Source organism: Ovis aries, chromosome 5, assembly GCF_016772045.2.
Source record: "Ovis aries strain OAR_USU_Benz2616 breed Rambouillet chromosome 5, ARS-UI_Ramb_v3.0, whole genome shotgun sequence".
Classification (NCBI taxonomy): Eukaryota; Metazoa; Chordata; class Mammalia; order Artiodactyla; family Bovidae; genus Ovis; species Ovis aries.
The window spans coordinates 49,896,287-49,920,899 of record NC_056058.1 but is presented as its reverse complement, the minus strand read 5'-3'; the positions used below and the strand labels follow the sequence as shown (position 1 = coordinate 49,920,899).

The 24,613-nt window shown below is 43.2% G+C and overlaps 3 protein-coding genes across 3 annotated transcripts; all 3 read right to left on the bottom strand.

Annotated features, from left to right (window-relative positions):
• Positions 1-8,115: 8,115 nt before the first annotated feature.
• LOC101102726 (protocadherin beta-17-like) lies at positions 8,116-11,307 on the bottom strand. Its single transcript, XM_012178635.4, has one exon. The coding sequence runs from the start codon at positions 11,144-11,146 to the stop codon at positions 8,753-8,755; it is 2,394 nt and encodes a 797-aa protein (XP_012034025.2). The 5' UTR covers positions 11,147-11,307; the 3' UTR covers positions 8,116-8,752.
• Positions 11,308-11,614: 307 nt separating this feature from the next.
• On the bottom strand, positions 11,615-16,743 carry LOC101102480 (protocadherin beta-5). Its single transcript, XM_027970328.3, has 2 exons — positions 15,398-16,743; positions 11,615-15,316 (listed from the first exon to the last, which is right to left on the bottom strand). Exons 1-2 carry the CDS (start codon positions 16,527-16,529, stop codon positions 14,139-14,141), a joined length of 2,310 nt encoding a protein of 769 aa, XP_027826129.1. The 5' UTR covers positions 16,530-16,743; the 3' UTR covers positions 11,615-14,138.
• A 332-nt stretch (positions 16,744-17,075) lies between these two features.
• Positions 17,076-24,589, bottom strand: LOC114114885 (protocadherin beta-6-like). The gene has a single exon (XM_027970327.3). It carries the CDS (start codon positions 24,447-24,449, stop codon positions 22,056-22,058), a length of 2,394 nt encoding a protein of 797 aa, XP_027826128.1. The 5' UTR covers positions 24,450-24,589; the 3' UTR covers positions 17,076-22,055.
• Positions 24,590-24,613: the final 24 nt, after the last annotated feature.

Genomic DNA, 24,613 nt, shown 5'->3' with positions numbered 1-24,613 from the left:
ACTGGTAAGCTGGTAAAATGTGGGACATCAATACCATGTTAATATAGATTATTTGGCCATAAAAAGGAATGAAATACCAATATATGCCAAAACATGGAAACATTATGCAAATTGAGGGAAGACAGATCTAAATGGCTACATATTATATGATTCAATTTATATGAAATATCTAGAATAGAAGAATCCATAGAGACAAAAAGTTGATTAGCAGTTGAAGAGCAAGTGACTGTTAATGGGTACCAGGCTTCTTTTCAGGGTAATGAAAATGTGAAAATGTTCTAGAATTAGACAGACTGGTTCCAAATAGGAAAAGGAGTATGTTAAGGCTGTATATTATCACCCTGATTATTTAACTTATATGCAGAGTACATCACGAGAAACACTGGGCTGGAAGAAGCACAAGGTGGAATCAAGATTGCTGGGAGAAATATCAATAACCTCAGATATGCAGATGACACCACCCTTATGGCAGAAAGTGAAGAGGAACTAAAAAGCCTCTTGATGAAAGTGAAAGAGGAGAGTGAAAAAGTTGGCTTAAACCTCAATATTAAGAAAACGAAGATCATGGCATCTGGTCCCATCACTTCATGGGAAACAGATGGGGAAACAGGGGAAACAATGGCTCCAAAATCACTGCAGATGGTGACTGCAGCCATGAAATTAAAAGACGCTTACTCCTTGGAAGGAAAGTTATGACCAATCTAGATAGCATATTGAAAAGCAGAGACATTACATTGCCAACAAAGGTCCGTCTAGTCAAGGCTATGGTTTTTCCAGTGGTCATGTATGGATGTGAGAGTTGGACTGTGAAGAAAGCTGAGCGCTGAAGAATTGATGCTTTTGAACTGTGGTGTTGGAGAAGACTCTTGAGAGTCCCTTGGACTGCAAGGAGATCCAACCCAGTCCATTCTAAAGGAGATCAGCCCTGGGTGTTCTTTTGGAAGGAATGATGCTAAAGCTGAAACTCCAGTACTTTGGCCACTTCATGCGAAGAGTTGACTCATTGGAAAAGACTCTGATGCTGGGAGGGATTGAGGGCAGGAGGAGAAGGGGATGACAGAGGATGAGATGGCTGGATGGCATCACTGACTCGACGGACGTGAGTTTGAGTGAACTCCAGGAGATGGTGATAGACAGGGAGGCCTGGTGTGCTGCGATTCATGGGGTCTCAAAGAGTTGGACACGACTGAGCGACTGAACTGAACTGAACTGAATGATTGTACAAGACCTACAAGCCCTTCTAGAACTAACACCAAAAAAAATGATGTCCTTTTCATCATAGGGGACTGGAATGCAAAAGTAGGAAGTCAAGAGATACCTGGAGTAACAGGGAAGTTTGGCTTTGGAGTACAACATGAAGCAGGGCAAAGGCTAACAGAGTTTTGCCAAGAGAATGCATTGGTCATAGCAAACACCCTCTTCCAAAACACAAGAGATGACTCTACACATGGACATCACCAGATGGTCAGTACTAAAATCACACTGACTATATTCTTTGCAGCTGAAGATGGAGAAGCTCTATACAGTAAGCAAAAATAAGACCGAGAGCTGTCTGTGGCTCAGGTAATGAACTCCTTATTGCCAAATTCAGACTTAAATTGAATAAAGTAGGGAAAACCACTAGACCATTCAGGTATGACCTAAATCAAATCCCTTATAATTATACAGTGGAAGTGAGAAATATCTTCAAGGGATTAGATCTCATAGACATAGTAGCTGAAGAACTATGGACGGAAGTTCATGACACAGTACAGGAGGCAGTAAGCAAGACCTCCCCAAGAAAAAGAAATGCAAAAAGGCAAAATGGTTGTCTGAGGAGGCCTTACAAATAGCTGAGAAAAGAGGAGAAGTGAAAGGAAAAGATGAAATGGGAAGATATACCCATCTGAATGCAGAATTCCAAAAGAATAGCAAGGAGAGATAAGACAGCCTTCCTAAGTGATCGATGCAAAGAAATAGAGGAAAATAACAGAGTGGGAAAGACTACAGATCTCTTCAAGAAGATAAGAGATATCAAGGAAACATTTCATGCAAAGATGGGCACAATAAAGGAATGGTATAGACCTAACAGAAGCAGAAGATATTAAGAAGAGGTGGCAAGAATACACAGAAAAACTATGCAAAAAGAACTTAATGACCCAGATAACCATGATGGTGTGATCACTAACCTAGAGCTAGACATCCTAGAGTGTGAAGTCAAGTGGGCCTTAGGAAGCATCACTACAAACAAAGCTAGTGGAGGTGATGGAATTCCAGTTGAGCTATTTCAAATCCTCAAAAAGGATGCTGTGAAAGTGCTGCACTGAATATGCCAGCAAATTGGAAAACTCAGCAGTGGCTACAGGACTGGGAGAGGTCAGTTTTCATTTCAATCCCAAAGAAAGGCAGTGCCAAAAATGTTCCAACTACTGCACAGTTGCACTCATCTCACACACTAGCAAAGTAATGCTCAAAATTCTCCAAGCAAGGCTTCAACAGTATGTGAACCAAGAACTTCCAGATGTTCAAGCTGGATTTAGAGAAGGCAGACGGACCAGAGATCAAATTGCCAACATCTGTTGGATCATAGGAAAAGCAAGAGAGTTTCAGAAAAACATCTATTTCTGCTTTATTGACTATGCTAAAGCGTTTGTGTGGATCACAGCAAACTGTGGAAAATTCTTAAAGAGATGGGAAAACCAGATCCCCTTTCCTGCCTCCTGAGAAATCTGTGTGCAGGTCAAGAAACAACAGAACAGGACATGGAACAACAGACTGGTTCCAATTTGGGAAAGGAGTATGTCAAGGCTGTATATTATCACCCTGCTTATTTAACTTATATGCAGAGTACATCATGTGAAATGCTGGGCTCGATGAAGCACAAGCTGGAAACCAGATTGCTGGGAGAAATATCAATAACCTCAGACATGCAAAGGATACCACCCTTATGGCAGGAAGTGAAGAGGAACTAAGGAGCCTCCTGATGAAAGTGAAAGAGGAGGTGTACTCTTTCTGCCCCCTTCTGATGCCTATGTCAGAAGCTTTCTCTATCTCCTTTATACTTTAATAAAACTTTGTTACACAAAAGCTCTGAGCTATTAAGCCTCGTCTCTGGCCCTGGATTGAATTATTCTCCTCCGGGGGCCAAGAATCCCGGCGTCGTAATTCAACAACAACCTTTCATCTTGGGGGCTCGTCCGGGATCCTTCAGGACAAGGTAAGGATGCTTGGAGCTCCAGTTCTTTGTCTTAGCAAACACGTTTTATGCTGTGCTTTACTAACTCTACAGTGTGCTTGTGTAAAGGAATGACATGCCCTGCGTGAAGCAAGTGAGGAGCCTTGCTCTGCGGTTATACATCTTATGGGTGAGGGGCCTGGTGCCATTCTAAGTTTTGAGACACTCCTTTCTTTCATTAACAGACTGCTGGTGACTATATAATATCCAGCTAAAGACTACCAGGGGGTACTCTTTCTGCCCCCTTCTGATGCCTATGTCAGAAGCTTTCTCTGTCTCCTTTATACTTTAATAAAACTTTGTTACACACACACACACACAAAGGAAAGTGAAAGAGGAGAGTGAAAAACCTGGCTTATAACTCAACATTGTAAAAACAAAGATCATGGCATGTGGTCCCATCATTTCATGGCAAATAGATGGGGAAATGATGGAAACCGTGACTGACTCTATTTCACTGGGCTCCAAAGTCACTGCAGATGGTGACTGCAGCCATGAAATTGTAAGATGCTTGCTCCTTGGAAGAAAAACTATGACCAACAAACCTATACAGCATATTTAAAAAGCAGAGACATTACTTTGCCACCAAAGATCCGTCTAGTCAAATCTATGGTTTTTCCAGTACTCGTCTATTGGTGTGAGAGTTGTACCATAAAGAAGACTGATCACCAAAGAAGTGATGCTTTTGAACTGTGGTGTCAGAGAAGACTCTTGAGAGTCCCTTGGACTTCAAGGAGATCAAACCTGTCAATGCTAAAGGGAGTCAACCCTGAATAATCACTGGAAGTGATTGATGCTGAAGCGCCAATACTTTGGCTGGCTACCTGATACAAAGAGCTGACTTGCTGGAAAATACCCTGATGCTGCGAAAAATTGAAGGCAACAAGAGAAGGGGTGACAGAGGACGAGATTGTTGGATGACATTACCAACTTAATGGGTATGAATTTGAGCAAGCTCTGGGAGATAGTGAAGGACAGGGAAGCCTGGAATGCTGCAGTCCTTGGCATTGCAAAGAGTCATACAATCATGAGTGACTGAACAAAAACAACAAAACTCAATCTGAAGGGTTAAAACTTAGGGTGAGATGCTGCTCAGAATGGCTGGTATCAAAAACTCTACAAAGAATAAATGCTGGAGAAGGGGTGGAGAAAAGGGAACCCTCTTACACTGTTGGTGGAAATGGAAACTAGTATAGCCACTGTGGAAAACAGTGTGGAGATTCCTTAAAAAACTGGAAGTAGAACTGCCATATGATCCCAATGCTAGGCATACAAACTGAGGAAATCAGAATTGAAAGAGACACGTGTACCCCAATGTTCATCGCAGCACTGTTTACAATAGCCAGGACATGGAAGCAATGTAAATGTCCATTGGCAGATGAATGGATAAGAAAGCTGTGGTACATATACAATGGAATATTACTCAGGTATTAAAAAGAACATAGTTGAATCAGTTCTAATGAGGTGGATGAAACTGGAGCCTATTATACAGAATAAAGTAAGTCAGAAAGAAAAACATCAATACAGTATATTAACACATTGTATATGGAATTTATAAAGATGGTAACAATGACCCTATATGCGAGACAGCAAGAGAGACACAGATATAACGAACAGGCTTTTGGACTCTGTGGGAGAAGGCAAGGGTGGGATGATTTGAGAGAATAGCTTTGAAACGTATATTACCATACGTGAAATAGATGACCAGTCCACACTGGATGCATGAAACAGGGCACTCAAAGCCAGTGCACTGGGACAACCCTGAGGGATGGGATGGGGAAGGAGGTGGGAGGGGGTTCAGGATGGGGACACATGTACACCCGAGGCTGATTCATATCAATGTATGGGGAAAACCACAATTACTTTAATTGTAAAGTAATTAGCTTCCGATTAAATAAATTTTAAAAAACAATAAAAAATAGGTTGAGAAAATTCTTAGAATCCAGGGAAATGAAGACAAAAGGCAGTAAATAGAGAAACATTAAGAAAAACTGAATATCAACCAAGGAGGTCACTATATAACTAAAAGGAGTTAGAGAACCAGTAAACAAGGACACTGAGTAGAGGAAATAATTTTTTAAATTATACACATACACATCCCAAATCTGGTCCTAGTCTAAAGAATGTCACAAGATTGACAGATCTCACTGAAGAATTATCACAATAAATGACAAAATTCTTACACTATGACACTACATAGTTAATAAGAAATTCTATAAAAATGGAGGTAATATATAATGACTTAATTTCATCTTTAACAAGCTTTCTTAGCCTCAGTACTATTGGCCTTTGGGGGCCATATAATTCCTTATGTGCAGGGGGGCTGTCCCATGCATTGTAGAATGTTTAGCAACATCCCTACCAACTAGATGCCAGTAGCACCATCTCCTCCAATTGTGCCAATCAAAAATGGTTCCATATATTACCAAATGTTGCTGGGTGGCAAAATTGCCCCAGCTGAGAACCAGGGATCTAGAAAAAATAGATCTTAGAAAAAAATGGGTGATGAAAATGTTGAATTCCTCAACACAAGAGATTAGAAAACAAAGCAATGCCTTCAAAATGCTGCTGCTGCTGCTGTTAAGTAACGTCAGTCGTGTCCAACTCTGTGCGACCCCATAGACAGCAGCCCACCAGGCTCCACCATCCCTAGGATTCTCCAGGCAAGAACACTGGAGTGGGTTGCCATTTCCTTCTCCAGTGCATGAAAGTGAAAAGTGAAAGTGAAGTCGCTCAGTCGTGTCCGACTCTTAGTGACCCCATGGACTGCAGCCTACCAGGTTCCTCTGTTCATGAGATTTTCCAGGCAAGAGTACTAGAGTGGGTTGCCATTGCCTTCTCCACTTCAAAATGCTAGCAGCAAATAATTCCTAACCTGTAATTCCACATTCACTGAAATCAGTAAATCATTTGAATCTACTGCATCCAAAATTTTCAGATGTTCAAGTTCTCAGTAAGTTTATCACCAAATATTTTTCAGGAATGTAGGGAAAGAAACCAATAAAGAGGAAGTCATAAAAATGCAGAAAATGAAATCAAACTGAGGAGAGAGATAAAAGTTATTTCCTAGGACAAAAAGTATAGCACAAATCCCAAACTGCCCAGCCATGGAATAGGACTAGAGAACACATAGTATATAACTAGCACAAGCCTGGGTGGATCCAGGATGGCTCCATGGGGAAAAAAAGGAACTGAGAGGTTTTTTTAAGCACTTAATACTATAACGAGGTGCTTTAGACTTTACAAAGTATGGGGATAACTTAAAAGTATATACCTAGAAAAGTAAGTAAAGTGGAAAGTGAGACAATTATAAACTTAAGAGTTTATAAACTTAAGAAAAATATCAGTAACATGAGGTTCAGGTATAAGTGATATTTATGCAATTATTTAAACACTACTTAAACAGATTACGACATTGTTATCAGAGAGGATGTGGTAGAAGTGTTCAAGTTTGTGTGTGTGCTCCTTAGAAGTAAATGGATAATATCTAAAACTTAAATTGAGAAAAAGGATTTTTTCACCATATTATTTAGAAACATGGAAGCAAATATTATGGGGGAAAAAAAGTTAAAAGGCTCAGAAGTTATCATCTCTGGGCAGTCAGACATGAGTACACTTGGAAAAATTGAAGTGTTGTATGACAAATATTTAAAACATAAAATGTCTAAACAATGATAAACATCATCTTTTAAAAACACATTGTATGGAGAAGGAAATGGCAACTGACTCCAGTATTCTTGCCTTGGAAATGCCATGGACAAAGGAGCCTGGTGGGCTATAGTCCAGTGGGGTCACAAAAGAGTGGGACATGACTTAGCAACTAAAACAACAACAAATTCCTTGACTTAGGTCCCTTCCAGGGCTTAGGCAGCTTACAACCTGCCATAAAAAATACCATAGACGGTGTGGATTAAGCAACAGAAACTTATTTCTTACAGTTCTGGAGGCTGGAAGTCTGAGCTCTGGGTGTTAGCAGGTTAGATTCTGATGAGATCTTTCTTCCTGGCTTGCAGATGGCCACCTCAGTGTGCCCTCACATGAGAGAAAGAGCAAGTTCTCTGCTGTCTCTTAGGAAGGCATTAATCTCATGAAGAAGACCCCTGCCCTCCTGAGGGTATCCAAACCTAATTATACCCCAAAGGCCCAGCTCCAATTTCCATTACATTGAGGGTTCCGGCTTCAATGTATGATCTTGGGAAGACACAACTGAGTCCACAGCACTTGGAAAAAACACTAATTTTAAAAATTAAAAGTAAACAGAACCATATGATCCAGCAATCCCACTTCTGGTTATATATCCAAAAGAAACAAAATCAGAATCTCAAAGGGGGAAAAAAATCACATTGCAAATATTATAAACATTGACAACTCTATATATTTGCTATCTTCTTAAGTTTATTTGCTCACTTATTTAGCTATGTTGAGTCTTAGTTGCAACAGGCAGACTCTTAGCTGTGTCTTAGTTGCAGCATGTGGAATGATGGGATGCCAGGATGAGGGATCTAGTTCTCTGGCTAGGGACTCAACCCAGAGTGCCTGCTTTGGGAGCCGGGAGACTTAGCCAGTGGGTCACCAGGGAGGTCCCTATTTGCTCACTAATAAGAGGGCAGTTAAGTGATGCTAATATTTAATATGCATCACATTCTTGTTTGTTAACCTTGTAGGGCTTATTTAAGCATAAGCAAGTTCTGTAGTTACATATTATTTTGTTTTTATTCAAGTAAAATCTGATAGTTTTAATTATAAAGATAGGAATTTATTACGGATCCATTTTATGTTATTTTCATCTATTATAAGCATCATGGAAATGTTTTAGGATGATGTTGAAAATTATTTCTGAGTGGGAGAATGTTAATTTGCTTTCCTTTTCTTATTAAATGTTAAAATAACTAAAAGAATCATTTTCATACTAAAAGCCATTTATTATGAAAAAGAAATAACTACCAACATTTTTCTACTTAACTGGGATTAAATCCTTTAAAAATTATAGTAGGTGGTCTAATTAAACGATACCAACTTTGAAAGAAAGTACTCAGAAAGCATTCAGATAAAATATTAGTTCATTTGAGGAAAGACAATAGTGTTTTTGAAACAACACTACAGAACTCTAGCAGTTTACAAGGTCGCAAAATTTTTTGCATAAGTGAAAAATGTTTAAAAAGCCATCATTTACAATAGTCAGACATGCAATAATAATCATAAAACAATTCTCTTAGTTATAACAAGTTATCAACGAACAAGTTCAACTATCAGGAACCTGAAAACACTTCTGACTTAGAAAAATCTGACCTCCAAAACTTGAGAAACACCATTTCTCTGCTAAATGTTTGATCTCCCATGCAAAATGTTAAGGGCTTATCAAAATCGACAAAAGAGCAACAATAAAAACCACCTAGAGATTCGGAATGTAAAACACTTCAAACTATAAATAGGACAATACTTAAGGAATGTGTGAATATGTAAGCTCTTCATGTTAATGAAAGGGTTGGAAATTAATAGTGAATATGATCATTGATCATCTCTTGTCAAGTGAGATTCCTAACTGAACCCCAAACGATTTCTAAAGTTAGCGTTTTCCGCGGTGTCCACATCAGCTCCTTCACTCATGAGGCTGGGGACAATAGGTTTGAGAAATTTGAATTCGCCGGACCCAGTACCTCCAGTCAGACACACCTCGTACTGGTAGCTCTGCGACAGGGTCCCCGTGCCGCTGACGTCCACCAGGTGGCCCGGGAAGTGGCCCTCGGGCACCGGGCAGCGACCCGCCGAGCCCGCCCCGCCCCTCCTGCACAGCCGCACCGCCACGAACACCAGCACCGAGAAGAGGAAGAGCGACGACACCGACGCCAAGGCCACCACCAGGTAGACGGTGAGCGGGTCGGCCGGCGCCGCGGCCGCCGCTTCCGCTTCCGGCGGCGGCAGGTAGGGCTGCGAGAAGCCGTCCACCAGCAGCACGTGCAGCGTGACGCTGGCCGACAGCGGCGGCTCGCCGTTGTCCTTGACCAGCACCACCAGCCGCTGCTTGGGCGCGTCGCGCTCGCTCAGCAGCCGCGCCGTGCGCACCTCGCCGTTGTGCGCCCACACGCCGAACAGCCCGGGCTCCGTGGCCTTGAGCAGCTGGTACGACAGCCAGGCGTTCTGGCCCGCGTCGCCGTCCACCGCCACCACCTTGGTCACCAGGTAGCCCGGCTCGGCCGCCCTGGGCACCAGCTCGGTGCAGGGCGCCGAGGCGTTCTGCAGCGGGTAGAGCACGAAGGGCGCGTTGTCGTTGGCGTCCGCCACGAGCACGCGCACCAGCGCCTGGCTGCTGAGCGCGGGCGAGCCGCGGTCGGTGGCGCCCACGCGGAACTCGAAGGCCCGCAGGGCCTCGTAGTCCAGGGACGTGAGGGCGAAGAGGTGGCCGTTGTCGGGGTTGATGGACACGAGGGAGGCGAGGGGCAGGAGCGGGTCGGGGAGCGGCAGCAGCGAGTAGGTGACCTGGGCGTTGGCGCCGGCGTCTGTGTCTGTGGCGCTGACGCTGCCGATGTGCAGGGCGGGGCTGTTGTTCTCGCGGACCCACAGGGTGTAGGAGGTCTGGGTGAAGGCGGGGGCGTTGTCGTTGACGTCGGACACCAGCACGGTTATGTTGTGCTCGGTTTTCAGTCTGGGGATCCCCATGTCAGTGACCGTGATAGTGATGTTGTACTCGGCTTTTTCTTCTCTGTCCAGTGCGCCTTCTGTTACCAAAGTGTAAAAATTTTCTATCGTGAGCTTCAGTAGGAAAGGGAGATGGTCTTGGATGGAACACATCATTTTTCCATTGTTACCAGTATCTGAATCTGAAATTCCAAAAACAGCGACCACAGTGTCAGGGGTGTTTTCTGGGATATCATTAATGAGTAGTGATATGGTCAATTCAGGGGCGTTGTCGTTTACATCCATTACTTCTACGGCTACAGTGCATTTTCCTGAAAGACCGCCGCCATCTGAGGCCTCAATTTCTATATGGTAAGATCTAATTTCCTCAAAATCCAACTTTTTTTTTAATCGAATATCCCCTGTGACTGTGTTTACTTCGAAGGCCTGAATGACTTGATTTGAGGATTGGAAAAATGAGTAGGAGAGCTCGCCATAGATCCCAGCATCCAAATCTCTAGCAGAAACAGTGATGACAAGGGAGCCTATAGGGCTGTTTTCTGGGACCTGCACCTGGTAGAGCTGCTGAGCAAATTCAGGGGCGTTGTCATTTATGTCCAGGACTATGATGAGGACCTGGGAAGTCCCAGTCTTGGGCGGTGACCCACCATCCATCGCTGTGAGGGTTAACCTGAGCTCAGGCTGCTCCTCACGGTCCAGCTCTTGGTCCAGCACCAGCTCCGGGTATTTTCTGCCATCGCTGTGATTTCGAGTAAAAAGGTGGAAATGGAAGTTGGAGCTAATTGTGTAGTTCTGTACTGTATTACTACCAACGTCTAAATCTTGAGCTATTTTCAAAGGATATGCAGACCCTGGATGGCTGCTTTCTGATATTTTCAGGAGGATTTCATTTTCCAAGAATTCTGGGGCATGGTCATTTACATCTTGAAGCTGTAATTCACCTTGAATAAACTGCACCGGGTTTTTCAGTAACACCTGGAAATGCAGTATACATGGATCCGTGTCACCGCACAAATCTTCTCGGTCCAGTTTTTCTTTTAGTATCAAATTCCCACTCTTCTGCTCGATCTGCAAATGCTGTTTATTCCCTTTGAAAAGAATCCGGGCGCCCCGAGAAACCAGCTCCCCTAAGCCCAACCCCAGATCTTTTGCTAGGTTGGCTACAAATGAACCGCTGTCCCTCTCTTCTAGAACTGAATACTTAATGATCTGACCGCCCGCCTCCCACAATAATAATAGAATAATAATGGCGGTCACTTGCCTTTTCTGAGTCACTTTGGGTAGCGGTGTCTCCATCGTTCCCGAGTCCAAAAGATGCAGTATTTAATCAAAAAGTAGTTGTTTTGCGCCAGATCTGCTATCTTGATTCTGTAATTCTGAGTTACTTCTTGTCATGGACTGACAAGGGGATAGCTGACTCTCTGAAACCTATCCCCAGCTGTGTAAATATTTCCTTTGTGAGCTACCAGAAACAGATTGGCTTTTATGGAGTCTAGGACTCTGCAGAGACTGTTTTTTTCACTCTCTTAGCCTGCAGCGCCACCAAGCGTTCTTCTTTACAACTTCAGGGAGTTTTCATTTCAAAGTATAATATCAAAATTGCAGTGAACACACTGTGGGTCATAAAATGTTATAAATTCCTTTCCTCCGCACCTGTAATGCAGTCTTGTCCAGGTAGGTAACAGTAGTTGTGAGAATAAAATAAGTTATTTATCTAAATCTAATTCATTTTCCCTTTAAAGGTACAAGTTTGGTACGTAAAACTCAGCTCAAGACAAATTTATTTTTCATTTAATAAGTATTTCTCTGTGCAGGAATTATTATAGCTTCTCGGGATAAAATTGTAAATTAAGCACAAAAATTCTTGCTCTTGCAAAGCTTACATTCTATTAAAAAATTACTAATTTGTTCTATGGTGTTAGAAGAAGTTATACATTTTTAAAGCCAGATTTTACTCCCCCCAAAACTGCAGTGTGCCTGGAACTTCTGGGAAAATGTGACTTTTCAGTCTCTGGGATACACAGACTTTGGACCTTTTTTTCCTTCGTAAGTTCATTGTGTACAAGGCCCAGTGAGAGGAAATGACTATTTGTTTTATTAGAAAACAATTGTAAGTTATCAACTCAGGCAATGTCTTTCTGCAAACATGAAGAAGGCAATAAAGCCAATGAATGAACTCAAAGTATATCTTTCTAGGGAAAGGTTTTGACCTGGCAGCATAGGGCCCACACCCCTGTATGTTTTATACCCTCTGGGACTATGCAGATGGGTTTACTGAAAACATCCACTGTACCGACTAAAGTCATGTGGTTGGAGTGAGAACAGCAGAAGCAGCAACTCCCCCCAAAGAAGAATGGAGGAGGATAGGGTAAATATCTGGTGTAAGTTCCCCCTACACTCACTAACTGGTAATCATCTATGAAAAAAGAGCCATGTAGTTCACTTATCTGAACACAGAACACAGCCAAATATAATTTAGTTAAGCCCAGTTGCATTAAGAATAAAAAGAAAATACTCACTCATTTGTCACTCTAGAATAAATTGCCTGACTTTGATGGGAAGTTGTAAAGAGGGACTTCTCATAATATACTACAAATATAACCAAACCAAATATGGGTTAAATTGTGAAAGTAAATTATTTTGTGGCTAACAAAGGTAAATGGTGCATATACATCAGTGAAAGAGAAAAATCTGACTAGTAACCTGCTCCTAGTAACTAACTTAGGTCTTAGGAGGGAACATACATATAGAAGCTTGAGAAATAGGCACAGGAGCTTGAAAAAATATAATCTGGATTTTCCTAAAAATACTTTTGAACTTTCAAATTGTTAGACAAAGACGAGGAGGTGAAATGTACTCTGAAGCACTTTATATTCTGTAATAGAGTTTGGGGTGAATGAGGGTGTTTTCTGTTTAGAAGGCAAATAAAAGGGTGATATTTAATAACTTTATTTACTGGCAAGGGTACTATATTGTAGTGAGAATATTAGGATTACTTATTCCCTGAAGGTTATTTTTAAAATTCACTATTGGACTGTTAATAACATTAACAAATATTTATTAAACATTTATAATTGTGTTTTAAATGATCATCATATATTTACATGAAGTTCAAAAACTAATTTAATGTGTTGACACTTTCCAGAAGTCTGTATTGATAGAAAATGTGTATGTACTATTGTGATATATTGAAATGCACATAAATGTGACTAGCTATTAGGTATTTAGCCATCATTAGTATCTATTTTTAGTTTTTCACACTATAGGAGTTACTCAAAAATGAGACTTACATTGGTGGGTTAAAAAATATCAAACATATTTTAAACATGTCCCTACATGTCACTTGTGATGACAGCTGTCACTACTAGTTAGAGAAGAATCTTGAGGACTTTGGAATATAAAATTTATAAAAAGGATAGATGATTAAAATGTTTTAAAATTATGCAAATAAAATTTTAGTGTTCCCTGGTGGCTCTACAGTAAAGAATCTGTCTGCCAATGCAGGAGACACAGGTTTGATTCCTGGGTCAGGAAGATCCCTTGAGAAAGAAATGGCAACCAACTCCAATACTCTTGCCTGGAAAATCCCATGGACAGAGGAGCCTGATGGGCTACCGTCCATGGAGTTGCAAGGAGTCAGACATGACTTAGCAGCTAAACAGTAAAATAAAATTTTACTTTTCATTCAGATTGTCAATATAGTGGAGAGTAATATTTAAATACTTTTGAACTGTGGTTTTGAAGAAGACTCTTGAGAGTCCCTTGGAGTACAAGAAGATCCAACCAGTCCATTCTAATGGAGATCAGTCCTGGGTGTTCTTTGGAAGGACTGATGCTAAAGCTGAAACTCCAATACTTTGGCCACCTTATGAGAAGAGTTGACTCACTGGAAAAGACTCTGATGCTGGGAGGGATTGGGGGCAGGAAGAGAAGGGGACGACAGAGGATGAGATGGCTGGGTGGCATCACCAGCTCGATGGACATGAGTCTGAGTAAACTCCGGGAGTTGGTGATGGACAGGGAGGCCTGGTGTGCTGCGATTCATGGGGTCGAAGAGACTCGGACACGACTGAGCAACTGAACTGAATATTTACAAAAACCCTAAAGTTAACGCATGAAAAATACAGTGAATACCCACTGTCTGACTCTTTAAAATTTCACAATGAGGAGCAGTAGTAAAACAATCATGAAACGGACCATCAATAATATGCATCGATAACATGTATCTTTAAGTTAAAATAGTTTACCAAACTTATAAGTAGGGCTTAATGACAGAAAAATCCAATACTTAATTGAATAGGAAACTATTCCGAAGGGTGGGGTTTTCCTTGATTTCCCTCACAGTATCCTGGAGAGGGAAGGTGGGCAGAATCGGCTTCAGACACTTGAATTCCCCGGTCCCGGTACCTCCCGTCAGACACACCTCGTACTGGTAGCTCTGCGACAGGGTCCCCGTGCCGCTGACGTCCACGAGGTGGCCCGGGAAGTGGCCCTCGGGCACCGGGCAGCGACCCGCCGAGCCCGCCCCGCCCCTCCTGCACAGCCGCACCGCCACGAACACCAGCACCGAGAAGAGGAAGAGCGACGACACCGACGCCAAGGCCACCACCAGGTAGACGGTGAGCGGGTCGGCCGGCGCCGCGGCCGCCGCTTCCGCTTCCGGCGGCGGCAGGTAGGGCTGCGAGAAGCCGTCCACCAGCAGCACGTGCAGCGTGACGCTGGCCGACAGCGGCGGCTCGCCGTTGTCCTTGACCAGCACCACCAGCCGCTGCTTGGGCGCGTCGCGCTCGCTCAGCAGCCGCGCCGTGCGCACCTCGCCGTTGTGCGCCCACACGCCGAACAGCCCGGGCTCCGTGGCCTTGAGCAGCTGGTACGACAGCCAGGCGTTCTGGCCCGCGTCGCCGTCCACCGCCACCACCTTGGTCACCAGGTAGCCCGGCTCGGCCGCCCTGGGCACCAGCTCGGTGCAGGGCGCCGAGGCGTTCTGCAGCGGGTAGAGCACGAAGGGCGCGTTGTCGTTGGCGTCCGCCACGAGCACGCGCACCAGCGCCTGGCTGCTGAGCGCGGGCGAGCCGCGGTCGGTGGCGCCCACGCGGAACTCGAAGGCCCGCAGGGCCTCGTAGTCCAGGGACGTGAGGGCGAAGAGGTGGCCGTTGTCGGGGTTGATGGACACGAGGGAGGCGAGGGGCAGGAGCGGGTCGGGGGGCGGCAGCAGCGAGTAGGTGACCTGGGCGTTGGCGCCGGCGTCTGAGTCTGTGGCGCTGACGCTGCCGATGTGCAGGGCGGGGCTGTTGTTCTCGCGGACCCACAGGGTGTAGGAGGTCTGGGTGAAGGCGGGGGCGTTGTCGTTGACGTCGGACACCAGCACGGTTATGTTGTGCTCGGTTTTCAGTCTGGGGGTTCCCATGTCAGTGACTGTGATGGTGATGTTGTACTCGGCTCTTTCCTCTCTGTCTAGCGGTCTCTCTGTCACCAGAGTGTAAAAGTTTTTGAACGTGGGTTTCAAGAAAAAGGGGAGACCATTGTGAATGGAGGAAACCATCTTACCGTTTTCCCCGGAATCTGGATCAGAAACACTGAAAACAGCCACCACAGTCTCTGGGGAGTTTTCTGGGATAGAGCTGATGAGTCTTGACATGGTCAGTTCGGGGGCATTGTCGTTCACATCCACCACCTCTATAGCCACAGTGCATTTTCCTGAAAGGCCTCCGCCGTCTGTGGCTGCAATCTCCACGTTATAAAATCGAGTTGCCTCGAAATCCAAAGCCCTTTTCAGACTAATTTCTCCTGTTGTTTCGTCTATTACAAATGGTTGAGTAACTTCATCTCCTTGGAACAGAGCATAGGCTACTTTCCCATATGTTCCTGCATCTAAATCTCGGGCAGAGACAGCGACAACTAAGGAGTTTAGGGGACTGTTCTCTGGAATCTGTACCTCATAGACGGACTGTAAAAACTCTGGGGCATTGTCATTAATGTCCACGACTTCGATGCGGACTGTAGTGGCCCCAGATCTGGGCGGAGCCCCCCCATCCAGCGCGGTGAGGGTTAAACTGAGCTCAGGCTGCTGCTCCCGATCCAGTGCTTTGTCCAGCACCAGCTCTGGGTATTTTTTGCCATCTCCACGATGATGAGTGACAACATGAAAATGGGAGTTGGGGCTGATTGTGTAGTTTTGAACCGTGTTGCTACCTATGTCAAAGTCCTGAGCTATTTTCAAAGGAAACACAGTCCCTGTCTGGACGCTCTCTGGGATTTTTAGAAGCATTTCTCTCTCTAGGAACTCTGGGGAATGGTCATTTATATCTGTGAGCTGTAGATCAGCCTGAATAATTTGCACCGGGTTTTCCAGTAATAGTTGGAAATGCAGTATACAGGGATCTGTTGCCCGGCACAATACTTCCCGGTCTAGTTTTTCATATAGAAGCAAATTCCCGGTCGTTATATCCAGCTGCAAGAGCTGTTTGTTTCCTTTGTAATGGATTCGCGCGCCCCGCGTGGCTAGTTCCCCCACCCTGAGACCCAGGTCTTTTGCCAGGTTGGCCACAAAAGACCCACTTTCTGTTTCTTCTGGCATGGAATATCTAATTTCTTCAGAGCCAGCCTCCCACAAAAGGAACAATATAGCAAGAAAGAGAACTTGCCTTTTTTGTAGCGTTTTTGCTGGCGCTGTCTCCATTGTCCACACCCGGTGCAAGAAGGTAGTTTCTTCAACTCGATATACAATCAATCCAGATGAGTTCGTTAAATAAAATGGAATTTGATCTTATTGACTTGCACTAGGACGATGCCCTTCTCAGAGATCTCTGCCCCTAGATTCTATGTAAATTGCTTTCTTCTTTTAGAAAGCACTCGGGGTTCTGATTGCCACTCTAAAGGCTTCCGGGGCAGTCACAGATCCCTTCATTCATACTCCTAGCTTGCAGCGCCACCAGGCGTCATTATTTACTATTGCATATAGTATGGGCTGTTTCATTCCGAGCTTTAACTTGGTATGTATCAGTTTCCTTTTAAGTCAGAAATGCTTCCGATTGATTCTGTATTTCCAGTTTTTAGTTACTGGAAGTTCTGAATAAGCATTTGCTAAGTTAACTTTCAGTGAAAGAATACTTTTCAGAACTAAAATGATGTATCAGTATTCCTCATAAAACACCTTTTGAGTAGTCAGACTTTCTCTTGTGGGATTCTTATTTGATTATATTCAAGAAATTGGTAATATGGTAAGTTTACAATTTTGCAAAATTGTTTTATTTTAAATATACATCAGAAAAGGGAACAAATCATGTGTGTACAACTGAATTTTTCAGGAAGTGAACACACTGGTAAGCAGAGCCTAAGTTAAAACTAAAATGTTACCAAAACCCTAGAAGCCCCCTCCTGTCATTATCTGGTCACTACCCTGTAAAGGTAAAACTCTTCTGATTTCTATTATTATAGTGTGGGGTGTTTTTTTTTTCTGTTCTTGTTTTTAAGCTTTCACACAAATGGAGTTATACAATATTACTCGTATGTTTGTAAAGTCCACCCCTTCTATACTGTTCTAACTTATTTCATTGCTTTGTATTACTCTATTGTACAATGATTTGTTTTTCTATTCTCCAGTGGATGGACATTGGTATTTTCCAGTTTGGGGATATTTTCAGTACTGCTGCTATGAATATTTTTGCTGTCTTTGAGGGCACTTATATTGTGTGCATTTATGTTCAATAAATTCCTAAGATTTACACAATTATAGGTTAAGATGTGCACATGTATTTAGCTTTATTAGATATTACAAAATAGTTTTCTAATGTGGTTTTGCCAAAATCAGTGAAGAGTGAGAGCTCCAGTTGCTCCAAATCCTTGTCATCATTTGATATTGTCTTTTAACCATTTTGGTGAGTGTGTGGTGATGTCATATTGTAACTTTAATTAGGATTCCCCTGAAGATTAATTAAATGAGTCCATTTTCACTTGTTTATTTTTATTAGAGTACATTCTTGTGAAGTACGTAAGTTTCTTGTCTACTGTTCTTATTAGGGCATTTGCCTTTTTTTTCTTACCAATCTTTAGAAGTTCCTTATATATTCTGGATTTAAGTACTTTTTCAGAAGTATGTATTGCAGGTATCTTCTCTGATTCTGTTGCTTGCACTTTAACTCTCAAGATATCTCTAAAGAACAAAACCTTTAAATTTTAATTTAGTCTAATTTTCAATATTTTTCATTTATGGTTTGAGTTTTTTTGTATTCTCTTTAATTCTTTGCATACAGCAAAGTGATGAAAATACTGTTGTGTGGTGTTTTCAAAATATCAGTTAGTTTTTACATTTATAGCTATAATTCTCAAGAAATTAACTTTTTAATATGAATGAGGTTAGGCTCAGAATATTTTTTCATAAAAATATCCAAATGTCTTTGCAACATCTACTGAAAAAAGTTCCATTCTCCACTATTTCTGAGTGGTCATTTTTTTCATAAATCAAATGACCATAGTTATGTTCAAGGCCCTTCTTTTTTTTCAATTTTTCTCCTTGTTTATCCTGCAATACCAAATTGTCTTAATTTCTATACTTTGTAATAGGTTTTATTATCTGATAATTAAGTCCTTTAGTTTTACTCTTTTTTTTTTAAGATTGCTTCGGTTAGTATTGTCTATTTCCATATAAATTTTAGATTCAGCTTGTCAGTTTCACAAAGAAATCTGCTGAAGTTTTCTTTAGGATTTTATTGCATCAGTAGATTGATTGAGAAGAACTGGCATATTCCCAACATTGAATCCTCTAACTGGAATGTCCCTGAATTTGACAAGTATTCTGAGAGGGGAACTGGCCTCCAATTTGCCATAGGCATATGAAGTTATTCTATCCCTGGCAGGAGCAGGAGTCTTTTGTCTGTTCTTAAGTGAAGTTACTCCGTAGGGTCCATCTCATTGCAACCCCATGGACTGTATGTAGCCTGCCAGGCTCCTCCATCCATGGGATTTTCCAGGTAAGAATACTGGAGTGGGTTGCCATTTCCTTCTTCAAGGGATCCTCTGGACCCAGGAATCCAACCTGGGTTTCCTGGCACTGTTCTTAGGCTTTGCAGATTTCCTCAGGGCAAACTGTAGGAGTCAGATCAGAGCTTTCTCAAGAAGTTTCCTTTTCAGGAAGCTTACTTGGCCCCTTCAGTTCTTTGTATATGATCTACTGTTTCTTCAAACTAGTAATTTCTGAATTTTAACCAAGCTTTATAGTTGTTTGAAAGTGAAAGAAGAAAGAAGAGTTGTTTTCTGCTGTTAAATAATCCTTCTAACTTGAAACAGAATACAACCAAATATGTGCAAAACTTAAAATCTGAGACTACTTAAAATCTGTATTTTGTAACTTTGGGCCATAAGGAAGAGGAGTTCTGAAAGTGATGTGGGCCACGTTGACTTAAGTAGAATTTATGTCACTAAAACAGCATATGTTAAATATACTGTGTGTGCTAGGTCACTTCAGTCATGTCAGACTTTTTGCGACCCTGTGCACTGTAGCCCACGAGGCTCCTCTGTCCATGGGATTCTCCAGAATACTGGAGTGGGTTGCCATTCCCTTCTCCAGGGGATCTTCATGACCCAGGGACTGAACTTGCATCTTCTGCATTGGCAGGTGAATCTCTACCACTATTGCCACCTGGGAAGCCCTAAACACACTCTATGCTGTGCCTAAAAAAATGATGAAAGAGGAATTGTTAAAAATGAACATATATAATACATGTGAGAAAGTGATTGAAATGGGTATTATTATCCAGATATTTGGCTCTCATTTTCTATTTTTATTTTGCAACAATAGAAATGGCCTGTTTTTTATGATGTATTCATTTTGTGGAAGTTACCTGGATATTTACTACTAAATTCTAGTTGAATTTTAAAGTGTTGATGAGGTCTACACCAAAGTCTGCTAGTGATATCCAGCCAGTAAGTAATGATCCATACTTTACAGATATACATAGTAATTTATAAATTAATATACACAGTAATTTATAAATGAATACACAAAGTAATTTCAAAAACATATATAAGTTAATAAAGGTGGGTTCTCAGTGTTTATTTGCCCAGACTCATTTAGGTAATTATACAAATTGGACTTTCCTGGCATAAACAAAAACATGAACTTTTCTCATAATGTTGAGATATAGTGGTGAGATATAGAGGTGAAATAGATACAGTGGTGAAAACTTCAATCAGATTTCTTGTCATCATACATTAAACTATTTCATTTAGTTATCTAACAGTAAATGGAGGCATCATTAAAGTTAAATACATATTTATGTCATTTGTTTAAATTTTTCTCACTTATCACTTTCTAATTTCAAGTATTAGATTGGATGAAGGTGAAAAGATATGTTCAATGATAACTTTAAGAGTAATTTTCATTTTTTATTTCATTACATCCTTAGAAAAAATATAATTCAGGGAAAGATGCAAATAATTAAATTCCTGTAGAGTGATACTTGAGACTTATAAAGCAAACTCTTTAATAGATATAAGTGGCTTTATAGTTATATCCCTATAACTTTAGCTGGAAATCACATAGCTTCCTTGGTTTAATGAACACAATATAAAGCAATTTCAATGCCAGATGAGTTTATTTCTTATCTTAGTTTATATTTCTATTCTTGTCTTAAAGGATAAAAAAACCAATGCTTATTTCTTACTAATGAAAGTTTAGCATAATTGAAAAAACTACTTTGCAAAATGTCTGAAAGCTACATAGAAGAACAAAAGAAGATAACTTGGACATAAAAAATATATCACTGTTTTGTTGATAAAGACTGTCCATGTCTGCAGAATAACAAAGTGAAAATCTATTATCATTCAATAACCAGACTAGAACAGAATAACCAAAACTCTGAAGAAATTTACTCTTTTGAAGGTACAGAGAAACTTCAGGGAAACCAAGAAAAATACATACCTTAAACTACATTTGAACTTCTAGTTATAGGGCAAAATGAAGGACAAGGCAGTATATGATGCCCTCTACCTCTTGAGTCCTTTGAAATGACTTAGGGTGTATTTAAGGTTCTGTGTTTTAAAAAATAATTTAAAAAGTAGTGACTTAGTTTTAGTTAGTGAAGTAATGCCAAATTACATCAGATTTTTCTTTTTAATTATTATAGAATAATTTTATGTTAATATTAGTGAGTATGTATGTAGCAATTGCAATGTGCTAGGTTATGTAGCAGACAAATAAGAGAGATAAATCTCTAGCATATTGGTGGTCACAGTGGGATATGGTCAAAATTGTAGTGTATTACTACTTTAATAAAGTGCATGTTTATGTACAGTTTTGGAGAAACAAGTATGCTAAGATATGCTCATGGCTATTCAGGGGCCATAGCTTTGTAGAATAGTCAACAAGAGCGGTCTGCTGCTGCTGCTAAGTCACTTCAGTCGTGTCCGACTCTGTGCAACCCCATAGATAGCAGCCCACCAGGCTCCCCCGTCCCTGGGATTCTCCAGGCAAGAACACTGGAGTGGGTTGCCATTTACTTCTCCAATGCAAGAAAGTGAAAAGTGAAAGTGAAGTCGCTCAGTCGTGTCCAACCCTCAGCAGCCCCATGGACTGCAGCCTTCCAGGCTCCTCCGTCTGTCCATAGGATTTTCCAGGCAAGAGTACTGGAGTGGGGTGCCATTGCCTTCTCCGGTATGATAAAGAAAAGCACCAAAAATATACAGAAATGCTTGATTACACAGGTGCTTTAAAATGTTTCATTGAAAAGACATTAAGAAGTTGATTTAAATATTAATAGAATTTTTTATAGTACTTGAGTAATTTTTAGTTATGGAAAGATTAATCACCAAGAGAAGGTCAAATATGGAGAAAATACATACTCTATCCAGTACAACTAAAAATGCTAAATCTAATTAGCACAGAGACATATATTTGTGTGTGTTAATCACTCAGTCGTGTCCGACTCTTTGTGATCCCATGAACTGTAGCCTGCCAGGTTCCTCTGTCCATGGAATTCTCCAGGCCAAAATACAGGAGTGGGTTGTCATTTCCTTCTCCAGGGGATCTTCCCGACCCAGGGATCGAACCTGGATCTCTAACATTGCGGGCAGATTCTTTACCACTGAGCCACGAGGGAAGCCCTATATATATATTTGTACAACAGTACAACTTCTTAAGAGAAAGGTATTGCAATGGGAACTAGGTTTGCCAAAATTAAGGAGAGGCTCACTTAACCAAATACGACATTTAACTGAATACAAAACTATTTCTACAGTTGGGGCTTTCCTTGATTTCTCTCTCAGTGTCCTGAACCAAGAGGTTAGGGAATATCGGCTTCAGGAATTTGAACTCACCAGTTCTATGGTCTCCCGTCAGACACACCTCGTACTGGTAGCTCTGCGACAGGGTCCCCGTGCCGCTGACGTCCACCAGGTGGCCCGGGAAGTGGCCCTCGGGCACCGGGCAGCGACCCGCCGAGCCCGCCCCGCCCCTCCTGCACAGCCGCACCGCCACGAACACCAGCACCGAGAAGAGGAAGAGCGACGACACCGACGCCAAGGCCACCACCAGGTAGACGGTGAGCGGGTCGGCCGGCGCCGCGGCCGCCGCTTCCGCTTCCGGCGGCGGCAGGTAGGGCTGCGAGAAGCCGTCCACCAGCAGCACGTGCAGCGTGACGCTGGCCGACAGCGGCGGCTCGCCGTTGTCCTTGACCAGCACCACCAGCCGCTGCTTGGGCGCGTCGCGCTCGCTCAGCAGCCGCGCCGTGCGCACCTCGCCGTTGTGCGCCCACACGCCGAACAGCCCGGGCTCCGTGGCCTTGAGCAGCTGGTACGACAGCCAGGCGTTCTGGCCCGCGTCGCCGTCCACCGCCACCACCTTGGTCACCAGGTAGCCCGGCTCGGCCGCCCTGGGCACCAGCTCGGTGCAGGGCGCCGAGGCGTTCTGCAGCGGGTAGAGCACGAAGGGCGCGTTGTCGTTGGCGTCCGCCACGAGCACGCGCACCAGCGCCTGGCTGCTGAGCGCGGGCGAGCCGCGGTCGGTGGCGCCCACGCGGAACTCGAAGGCCCGCAGGGCCTCGTAGTCCAGGGACGTGAGGGCGAAGAGGTGGCCGTTGTCGGGGTTGATGGACACGAGGGAGGCGAGGGGCAGGAGCGGGTCGGGGGGCGGCAGCAGCGAGTAGGTGACCTGGGCGTTGGCGCCGGCGTCTGTGTCTGTGGCGCTGACGCTGCCGATGTGCAGGGCGGGGCTGTTGTTCTCGCGGACCCACAGGGTGTAGGAGGTCTGGGTGAAGGCGGGGGCGTTGTCGTTGACATCGGACACCAGCACGGTTATGTTGTGCTCGGTTTTCAGTCTGGGGGTCCCCATGTCAGTGACCGTGATAGTGATGTTGTACTCGGCTCTTTCCTCCCTGTCCAGTGCCCCTTCTGTTACCAACGTGTAGAAATTCTCAACGGACGGTCTTAGAACAAAGGGGAGATTGTCATGTATAGAACAGATAACCTGTTGGTTATGTCCAGAATCAGCATCTGATACACTGAAAACTGCCACTAGGATCTCTGGCAGGTTTTCAGGGATGGGGCTAGTCAGTGAGGACATAGTCAATTGAGGAGTATTGTCATTCACATCCAGGACCTTGATGACTACAGAGCATTTTCCTGATAGTCCCCCACCGTCTGTAGCCTCGATATCCACCTGATATGATTGAAATTCTTCAAAATCCAATTTCTTTTTTAGTCGAATTTCTCCTGTATTTGCGTTAATTTCGAAGGGTTCGTTAACGTCATCGACTTGAAATAGGGCATAAGATACCTCTCCAAATGATCCTGCGTCTAAATCTCTCGCTGAGACAGTGATAACCAGAGAGCCCAGGGAGCTATTTTCAGGGATTTCAGCCTCATAGAACTCCTGAGCAAACTCGGGGGCGTTGTCATTGCTATCCAAGACCAGGATCTGAATCTCTGTGGTCCCAGACCGAGGTGGAGACCCGCCGTCCAGCGCTGTGAGGGTTAGCCTGAGCTCGGGGTGCTCCTCACGATCCAGCGCTTTGTCCAGTACCAGCTCCGGGGACTTCCTCCCGTCCTTGCGGTTTCTAGTGAGAACGTGGAAGTGAGGGTTGGAGCTGATTATGTAGCTCTGAAGGCCGTTGTTACCAGCGTCTAAATCTTGTGCCATTTTCAAGGGAAATACCTTACCTGGTATAGTAATTTCTGATATTTTTAGTTGCATTTCTCTAGCAGGGAACTCTGGAGCGTGGTCATTCACATCTCTAATTACCAAGGCAGCCTGAAATAACTGAAAGGGATTTTCCAGTAACACTTGGAAGGGTAGTACGCAGGGCTCAGTGGAGCCGCACAGCTCCTCCCGGTCCAGTTTATCATTCAGCAGCAAATCACAGGTGTCTGGATCAAGCCGCAAATGCTGTCTATTCCCCTTAAAAACAACTCGGGCGCCCCGGGCAGCCAGCTCTCCCATCCTGAGTCCCAGGTCTTTTGTCAGGTTGGCCACAAACGTGCCACTGTCTGTCTCTTCCAGTACAGAATACCGAATCGATTCTGAACCTGCCTCCCACGAAAGAATCAATGTAATGAAGATCATCACTTGCCTTTTATTCTGATGTAGTTTCATTTGCATCATTTCCATCGTTATGTCTGGTTCCGGAGGAAAAATCTTCTTCCAATCCCAATCACTGCGTCCACTGTTGACCCTTCAAAATGTCTGCTCCGGAATTTCAAATTCGTTCCTATAACTTGTCTGGCAGCGACTGCTCCCTGAACACTTCTGTCTTAGCTTTACCTGTAAATGAG

Excerpts from the sequence above, each read along its gene's own strand:
- LOC101102480 (XM_027970328.3), bottom strand. The coding sequence starts at position 16,529 with ATGGAGACAGCGCCAGCAAAAACGCTACAAAAAAGGCAAGTTCTCTTT. Across the intron at positions 15,317-15,397 it reads TCCAGATTCCGGGGAAAACG|AGAGACCGCTAGACAGAGAG; the intron begins GTAAGATGGTTT and ends CTCTGGTGACAG.
- LOC101102726 (XM_012178635.4), bottom strand. The coding sequence starts at position 11,146 with ATGGAGACACCGCTACCCAAAGTGACTCAGAAAAGGCAAGTGACCGCC.
- LOC114114885 (XM_027970327.3), bottom strand. The coding sequence starts at position 24,449 with ATGGAAATGATGCAAATGAAACTACATCAGAATAAAAGGCAAGTGATG.